The sequence below is a fragment of the Diachasma alloeum genome, unplaced genomic scaffold (genome assembly GCF_001412515.2).
Source record: "Diachasma alloeum isolate Michigan unplaced genomic scaffold, Dall2.0 Dall_scaffold_00212, whole genome shotgun sequence".
NCBI classification, from domain to species: Eukaryota; Metazoa; Arthropoda; class Insecta; order Hymenoptera; family Braconidae; genus Diachasma; species Diachasma alloeum.
This window is the reverse complement of record NW_021680377.1, coordinates 528,966-537,489: the sequence shown is the minus strand read 5'-3', so window position 1 is coordinate 537,489 and position 8,524 is coordinate 528,966. Positions and strand designations below refer to the sequence as shown.

At 38.2% G+C, this 8,524-nt stretch overlaps 1 protein-coding gene across 3 annotated transcripts; it reads right to left on the bottom strand.

The window, feature by feature from the left end:
* Positions 1 to 11: 11 nt before the first annotated feature.
* On the bottom strand, positions 12 to 8,457 carry LOC107036962 (centrosomal protein of 164 kDa). 3 transcript variants are annotated; one of them, XM_015255248.1, is made up of 8 exons: positions 8,187 to 8,457; positions 7,590 to 7,704; positions 6,243 to 6,306; positions 6,050 to 6,165; positions 4,982 to 5,563; positions 3,020 to 3,790; positions 1,420 to 1,996; positions 12 to 679 (listed from the first exon to the last, which is right to left on the bottom strand). In XM_015255248.1, exons 2-8 carry the CDS (start codon positions 7,632 to 7,634, stop codon positions 513 to 515), a joined length of 2,322 nt encoding a protein of 773 aa, XP_015110734.1. In that variant the 5' UTR covers positions 7,635 to 7,704; positions 8,187 to 8,457; the 3' UTR covers positions 12 to 512. The 3 variants fall into 3 exon arrangements, with proteins under 3 accessions (XP_015110734.1, XP_015110735.1, XP_015110736.1); XM_015255249.1 differs by having other exon boundaries at positions 12 to 676; XM_015255250.1 differs by lacking the exons at positions 7,590 to 7,704; positions 8,187 to 8,457 and adding an exon at positions 7,322 to 7,541.
* Positions 8,458 to 8,524: the final 67 nt, after the last annotated feature.

Genomic DNA, 8,524 nt, shown 5'->3' with positions numbered 1-8,524 from the left:
AATCTAGACAATTACAACTGCATCAACTTTTATTAGAAATCAAACGACGCAATTTTCATTATGCACAGCTGCCTTAAACGAATGAAACCATTTCAGTTATATTCTCCCCACCGGAGGATTCACATTTCAAATGTGCGTAGATAAAATAAAAAAAAAACATCTGTATAAATTCTATGAAACTATGACTTCAGCCAGTACTAAAAATTTGAAAAATTATATAAATTTGTTTACCAGTTCATCACTCGAACTTGAAGATTTTTTAAGGCATCAATGTGTTGCTTTGGAGCTCCCACAGGCTCTCGATATTTCATCACTCATCACTCCTCGCAGATTTGAACGCTGAGATTTTTTTTTACCACAGACACTCACCGGCTTTAGGACCCATTTTTCCGATATTTAAATACTGGCGTCTCAAAGGTAGCAAAGGAACTTTGGAATTACAAAAGTCCATTTGTTGTAACAGAGCTAGACGTTGAAAAAAACATTGGAAGGAAGACTTGAGGTATTCAATTTTACGATTGTTTCCTTCTTTTACGACTGCCACCGCCTCTTGGCGAGGGCTTTCTCGTTCGCGTTTGAGCGCAGTAGTCTATTTGTGAGTTTTCGATTTTACTCAGGGGCTTGAAACAACGAATTGGAGAGTCTGGGATGTTTATGGGAGCTGTTCGACTGCTACCTGCTGGAAAAAAAATTGTTTCAAGTTATTTTCATTCAATTGCAGATCAATTTATTGAATTGAAGGGAATAAGGAGTTATTTTGCAAATTTGTTGGGAATTATTGCGATTTTTTGACATATTCTTCGGATTTTTATGAATCAATATGTTGACACAAAATTATTTGTTCTTTATTGTAAATTATTCCAGTTATTTGTTGTAATTATGCCAATTATTTCCAGTGAAATTGCAGATTTCACTGGAAATTCACTGAATTTACACATTTTTCAACAATAAAAAGACGATAATTCTCCTATTTACTTGAATTATCAATCAAAACATGAATATTTAGTATCAACTTGCAGAATTGAACTAAAGTTCCGTTTCCATTAATTTTTCCGTAAATTTTGGAATTTTCATGACGTTATTTTAAAAATGTCATAGCAATTATTAAAATTTGTTGACATATCCTTCTGAATTTGATCAACCAAACTATTGCCCCAAAATTATTCATTATTCTAAATTATTTATTCCAGGGAACAGTGAATTTCGAATATTTCGTTAAAAACTAAAAATGAAGATTCGTTGCAAAAAAATCTCGACATTGACTTTCATTTTCAAGTTTTCAAATATCCCCGGAGCCAACAGGTGCATCAGACACCATCAATCAAGATTAATCATGAATAATAATTCCCTGCAAAAAAAATTCCACCAAAATCTCGACGAATTCCTCTCGAAAAATCTAAAAAAAATTGAAATAATCACCTGTCCCCCCATCCTTAATACACTTTGACATGTGTTCTTCGAACTCGTGTCCGTCCCTCGTCCAATACCTCCCGCACTTGAAGCACTCGAAGGTGCCAGCAGACTGTCGACCAGAGGGAGGTGTCCTGTGCCCGTCCTCCTCAACATCGACGACATTCCCATCCCCGAATGAATCCACACAAGTGTCAGCGTGAGTTTCGATCTCCTGGCCCTGAGGAAAGTACTTCGAGCAGATGGGGCACTGGACATCCTGTCGCCCCTCGGGGGTCGCGGTGAACATGTCCTCCACCTCGTCAGCAGTAGGAGTTGGTCGATTATCAGCATCCCAGTTGAGAACACTAGCCCTCGCAGTTTTCCTAGCGGAGTCCCCTTCCAATTCAGGTCTCCTCCCCAGTCTGACCTGCCCCCCAGCCTTGTACTTGTCTCCCCTCTCCTTCTCCAGCGTTGCTATACTCTCCTTAGCCCTCATCAGCTGCTGCTCCGCCCTGATCCTCCTCTGAATCCTCTCCTGCTTCGCTCTGTCCTCCTGAGCCCTTCGACTCTTCTCCAGATCCTGTTTCTTTCTCTCTTCATTGGCCTGGTGAATTCAAATTGAAATTGGTCGGGATTCCGGGATTTGGAGGTTTGATATTAAATTGTGATTCAATTTTTACAGTTGGAGACAGTGAAATGGAAATCATGAAATTTGAGGGTTCTTTGAAAATTTAAGAATTAATTTCCATAATAAATAATTCAATATATTAATATATGAAATTCAAAGTTTTCTTTTATTTTTCCATAAAGTGTCTCTCTATCTTTCTGATCCATTTGATTTTTTTTTATCTTCATTTTCTTTCTCAAATTAAATTTGTGATGGATTCAGGAATTGGGAGCTTTATAGTATTCAATTGTGATTAAATTTTTAGATTTAAATCATTCAGTGAAGTAGGAAAAAATATCATGAAATTTCAGATTTCACTGAAAATTCACTGAAATTATAAATTTTTTAGCACGAGAAAGACGAGAATTCTCTTATTTACTTAAATTATCAATCAAAACAAGGATAATTAGTCTCGAGATATAATTAATTAATATAATTATAATTTTGAATTTTCAGTGAAAGTAAAATGTGATGAGAATTCCCAAAAATTGTACCGGAATTTTTAAGCTAAAATTTTTAATATTGCCTTCAGTTCTCAATTACATAATTAAAATCACTGATCACTTTGTTAATCTCATCTTTCAATGACGATTGACTACCAATACCAATTTTTTCAATTAATGTTTTTGCAATATTAAAAAAAATAATGATCAATGTATTTTGAAATTATGATAATTAATTCAGGAACTAAATTGACTAATGATTCTTACTAATATTGACAATAAATTCAGGGGGAGGGGGACGTAAAATCATAAAATTCAAGTATTCTTCAAAAATTCAAGAAATATTTGAAATAATTGAACTTAATTTTGAATCTTCAGTGACAAAAACCCTTGAAATTCCCGTGAAAGAGAATATGACAAAAGTTTCCAAAAGTCATACCGAAAATTTCAGACAAAAAACTGTTCTTCCAACAGCGATGATATTTCAAAAAATTCTAAATACTCATAATTAACTCACTTCCTCCTCCTTAGCCCTCTCCAGGAGTGCCAATGCAGCCTCAGCCCTCTTGCTCGTCTTCTCAGCGACAAAAATAGGTGAATCGTCCTCATCATCAGTCATCATGGCCTCGATCTCATCAGGAGTGAGGGAGGGCTCTGGCTTCCGCCTGGTGACCCTCTCCACCGAGAGTTGTGGTCTGTTGCTGAGTAGTTTGGCCACTCCCGCTGGTTTTCGTCCCCTGGGGCCTCGAAGTCGTGAGGGATTCGGGGGAGGTACTCTCCTGGGATACACTGAGGACACATCAGCGACGTCTGGACTGTTCGAGGGCTTTCCCCGCAGCTCTGGGGGGATCTCCTGGGGCTCGAACTCCGGGGAAGCCTCGCGAGTGGACCTTGCCACCTCTGGGGCACTCGAGTCTCGACTCTTGAGGGGACGTTTCCTGGAGGGAGTGCTCTTTGGTCGCTCCTCCCAGTCCGGGTCCTTGTCGTCCGACTTTGAGGGCTCTTCCTCATCGATCGGGGACTGGGTCGGCCTCGGGGCAGTGCGCCCACGACGACCTGGCAGGCTCAGGCGGGGCGCCAGGGGACGAAAACCTGACGACTTTGGACGCTTTCGAGTCGTCTCGAAGTCCTCGTCGTCGTCAGAGGTGTTGAAGCTGAAAACGCTGGATCCAGACTTCGTCAGGGACTTCTCCTGCGATTGCGAGCGCAGACCGGGCCGAACCGCGGGGATCTCTCGCTCTGGACGGAAATCCTTGTCCAGACTTCCGTTCCAGGGACCTGTCGCCGCCTGCGGGGAGAAGTCAATTCGGGGTTTATGATTAACTTTGGATCTCATGGGAGATTTTTTTTTAATTTGAGGACTCTTCTATTGAAGCTATTCCGTTGGAGTTTTGTGGGAGAATCCTGGCGCGTGAATTATTCAAATTCGTTTTTTTGAGAAGAAATAATTTTTAAGAAAATTCGATTTTTTATTTTACTGATCTTTCTTAATTTGTTGAGTTTTGATTAGTGAAGTCATTCTGGAAAAAACCTTGGAGGTGAATTTATCATACTTTTTTTAATTCGATTTTTTTCACTTCTTCGAGTTTTCTGCGAAAATTCTCGAACGTGAATTTTTTAAATTAATTTTTTGAGAAAAAGGGAGAATTATAAAGTAAAAACACCAGATAATTCATGGAGCAAAATCAAAATTAAAAAAAAAATGAAACATTCCGTAAAATTTCATTATAATTTTTTTTGAGAAAATTCTAGTTTTTGAAAAAAATTAATTCTGAAGAAATTAATGAATTGGGGGAATTGCGAGCTACTCAATCCATGGAATTACCAAGACTTCCATTTTGTTAATTAAAAATTTAGTGAAATCATTCAACTGTTGCAATTAAGGGATTCGAAAACAATTTTTATCTCTTTAGAATTTCATAAAGCAAAACTAGAGATAAAAAATTCAATCTAAAATCGACAATCAGAAAAAAACTCCACGAAAAGATTTTTCAAAAATAATGGAATACCACAAAAAAATTATATTACTCCATAACGTATGGAACGGAAAAATGGATTAATGGAATAATTCTACTTGACTTAATAAACATCATTAAATTTCACAAAACAATTACCCCAACCAAAAACCTCCACTACTGAACATCCAAAATCCAAAACCCCTAAAAAAATAAAAATCCCCTGAACCCACCAATAAATCCACGCAATTACCAAGACTTTCATTTTGTTAATTAAAAACTTTATTACTGAATATAGCAAATACAAGACGATACTGTTACGCCAAACTCTAGTCACCACACTTCGAGAAAAAGAACTAAGAAAGAGTCCCTCGTAAAAAGGGTGATAAATTGGTCCAAATCATAGGATGTCTTCTGAATTACTCCATTAATTCAATAAATGCTCATCAAACAAGGATCATTGGAAGATAGCAGTGATATCAACGATTGTATCGGCAGTTAATTAATTGCTCGGAGGAACCCACCTTGATGGGTGACCCCCAAACGACCTCGTGACTGTACTCGTCCCTGTGATTCTCGTAGTGTGACCTGTGGCACTCCATGAGGCTCATGTCCACGAATTTCTTGAGCTCCTCGGGTATCTGGGGCACTCCATCCACCATTTTGAACTTGACTGGGGGCCGAGAGCCCTGAAAACGCTGGAGTTTCTTGAGGGGAACATCCTTTTCCTGATGGGGATCCCAGGGGTCTATCTTCCACATTTCGATTTTCGGGGCCTGGAGGAGGCTCCGCAGCTTTGGCTGGACACTCTGGGTCTTCTTCGGGATGTTCGGGGGGTCCTGGGGGGGCTGGGAGGCCTCTGGGGCTGCGCCGGGGGCCCCAAATCTCGGGGGACTGGGAGACAGCACGTGAAGTGTCCCTATTGTGACGCCTGGCTTTGATGGGGACTCTGGGGACTGCACCGCCTCGGCTTCTGGCGGCTTCTTGTTCTGGACTTTCTGACGACTTGAGAGCACTGCTGAGGGCAGTTCTGGCGAGGTGGAGTCCCGGGCCGATCGAGGCGGCTTGTGGTTCGTGCCTTCTGCTGGGGGAGTTGATGGAATTTCCTGGAAGAAAATGAAATAGGTTTTTTTGTAAAGTGAGAATTTTGGATAGATTATTTTGTAAATTTCTTGGGGATCGGTTGGAATGAGTCAGTGATTGTTAGCGGTAAATGTCAGATTTTTATTTGTAGGGAATTGAATTTCGGGAGATTATATTCGTGGCTGTTGTGAAAATCTCTGGAAATTTATTGTGAAGTTAAATTGATTTATAGATTTTTATAATTCTTAGATTTTAATTTATAGCTCTTAATAATTTATCATTTTAAAAAATTCTGATAGTGAAGTGCGCAGAATTGTTGAGGCCATTCAATTTTGTGAATGAAGACGTTCATTACTGAATATTATTTCGAATATAAAAATAAAGAGGTCAATTGCATCGATAATTAAATAATTCAAAGAATGGATGGAGTTCTCCCATCAGAAATGAATATGAAATTAAGCATTACAAAAAACATTGTCATTATTTTGAAAATATCTTGGGATATTTACCATGGACAAGGAATCTTGGCGACTCATCTCCCCACTGTTGTTCATTGATTCATTGTAGGCTTGAAGCATGTGATCCATCTCCGCGGCGGTCATCCCGTCCTCGTAGAGTCCCATACCTGTGGGTGAAACAGGAAGAGTCAAACACCAGAAGCTTTGATGTGCTTTGAGTAATGGGAAATTTATAGAATCTTACCAGACAGCTCGCGTTTCATCTCTCCCTCCCGATTCTCGTCAGAGGAGCGCGTCCTGGCGCCGACCTAATGGAAATAACATTTCCTCATGAGTTTACTCGATGGTAATTGAACTCTAGCAACGTAAAATCATTATTTTTACGTGCTCCAATCAACTAATTGAAGTCAGCTGAATATTTATCACTTGGGGACTAGATTTTATCGATACTTAGGTATTCATTGGATGATTGAATTAATTGGGTGAACATAATTGATTACATTTAAAGAAACTTTGAGATGAAAAAAAAAACATGAAAGAAATCTTAAGAGTAAATCATGGCCAAAGCAGCATTATTTTTTCACTAATTAGCCGACTAGATGTTGATGACGAGTGAGAGAGATGTGAAGCGAGAAAATATATTGTATGTAATGTACATAAGTCACTGTACGATAGGTGAGGGCCACACCGGGGCGAGGAGAAAAAAATTTATGAAAAAATCATGTGAAATTCATTTTTATTTCACAATCGTAATCGAATGAATTTTAATCGCACGATGCGCTTCGAACAAAATTAAAATATTAATTAAACTCAATGAAATGAACGTCAGTGTGGGTCTTTAAGTATTAAAAATATCAGACGCACGGAAGAAGTTATTTAATGAGAGTAAAGGGAAAAAAATATTCGTAACATTGTACTTAATGTTTGGAGATACCACTTATCAATTTAACAGATCAATTAACAATGAGATGGTGATTTTAATTGTCCTGGTGGATTACAATATATTTTTCTCATTCATTGTTTGATTATGGAGACGTCCAGGGTTCATTTGATCCTGGAGGAGGCGAGAAATAAATTATTATGAGCAAATGTCAATATAAAATTGATTTTTATTTCCGTTTAAGGAGGCATTCTAGACATTCTCATTCTAGCGAGAGATTTGTGACGATCATGCCCTGCACATTTAACGAATGTGGGCACATGTGGAAGTTCTTGACGATTTAATTAATCACCATAACCCCCCGGATTTGTAATTCATTAACTAATGATCGAGGTTAGTGTGAGAGGTTAACAAAAGCCAGAGAATGCTCAATTGTTACTCACCGATCCCGCGTAGTTCATCTCGCCCCAGATATTCGCATTTACGATAAGGAATGATGATAAAACGTCACCGATACGTCGCAGGACTTTCCACAAGTGCACTTGACGTTATTTTGCGTTTCCGAGCTTCATTCGAAGCGATTTGACGGCAAAAAGAGATTATTCTCGACGATAAAATAGAGACAACGGTCAATGCTGTGTGAAACAGCCGAGGGACGATGGCTTTTCGCCCCTCACGAGTGAATACCGTGAATAATTGATGCTCACTTACCATTGGCTGAGCGCAGGATCTCATCGCGGATAGTCGCGCTCCCATTGGTCGAGGCTGGCAGTGACCTCTGACCGGTTTCAGGAGGCGAGAGGTCGTTTGAAAGTGTAAATAAACACTGGGGGAAATGCCGGCACTTTAAATTCAGGAGAATTGGCGGAATTTCAGGAAAATTGGGGGGGGGGGGGGGGGGGNGGGAAAATGTCAAGGGAACACTTATTAATGCAATAATCTATGAATACAAATTTTTTGGGGAAATATTCAAGATTTTTTTTAGGCAAATCGATTTTTTTAATTTTATTGAGTTCTTTTTACTTCGGTGATTTTTTTATTGAAGTTGTTCTGTTGCAGTTTTTATGTGAGAACTGGGGGTGAATTGTTCTAATTTTTTTTAAGAAAAATGAATTTTTAAGGAAATTCGATTTTTTCATTTTATTAATTTTTTTCTATTGACATTATGTTGCGATTTATCTATAAAAATTCTTTAGCTTGAATTTTTCTAATCTTCTGAGGAAAAGAGAATTTTTGAATTAAAAGCAGAAGATAATTTGGAGAGAAATCAAAATAATAAAAAAATGTCAACATTTTTCATAAACTTACTGTTTTCAGAGGTTTTTGAAGAAAAATTAATGTGAAATTTCTGGTTAAATGTTGAAGTTAAAAGTTGAATTTTAAAAATATTTTAAAAATATTTTTTCTGCAAAAAAATTATTGATTTCGACGGTTTCTAAGTTTAATTAAAGAATTAAAAATTTGAGGGATAATCACAATTATTTTATCGCAATTATTTTTCACGTCTTCCTCTGTCGAAGGCACAAGCACTGCGGGAAGAAAAATCGACACTGTGCACTGCTTGACCGATATTGACATTTGTGATACAAATATTGTTGTGGTTACAATAGGGATGAGTAACAGGTCAATAATGGATTACCATAAAA

Coding starts and splice junctions, on each gene's coding strand:
- LOC107036962 (XM_015255248.1), bottom strand. CDS start 7,634: ATGGGAGCGCGACTATCCGCGATGAGATCCTGCGCTCAGCCAATG. Junction 5,564..6,049: donor GCCAAGATTCCTTGTCCATG/GTAAATATCCCA, acceptor ATTTTCTTCCAG/GAAATTCCATCAACTCCCCC. Junction 1,997..3,019: donor AGAGGGCTAAGGAGGAGGAA/GTGAGTTAATTA, acceptor TGAATTCACCAG/GCCAATGAAGAGAGAAAGAA.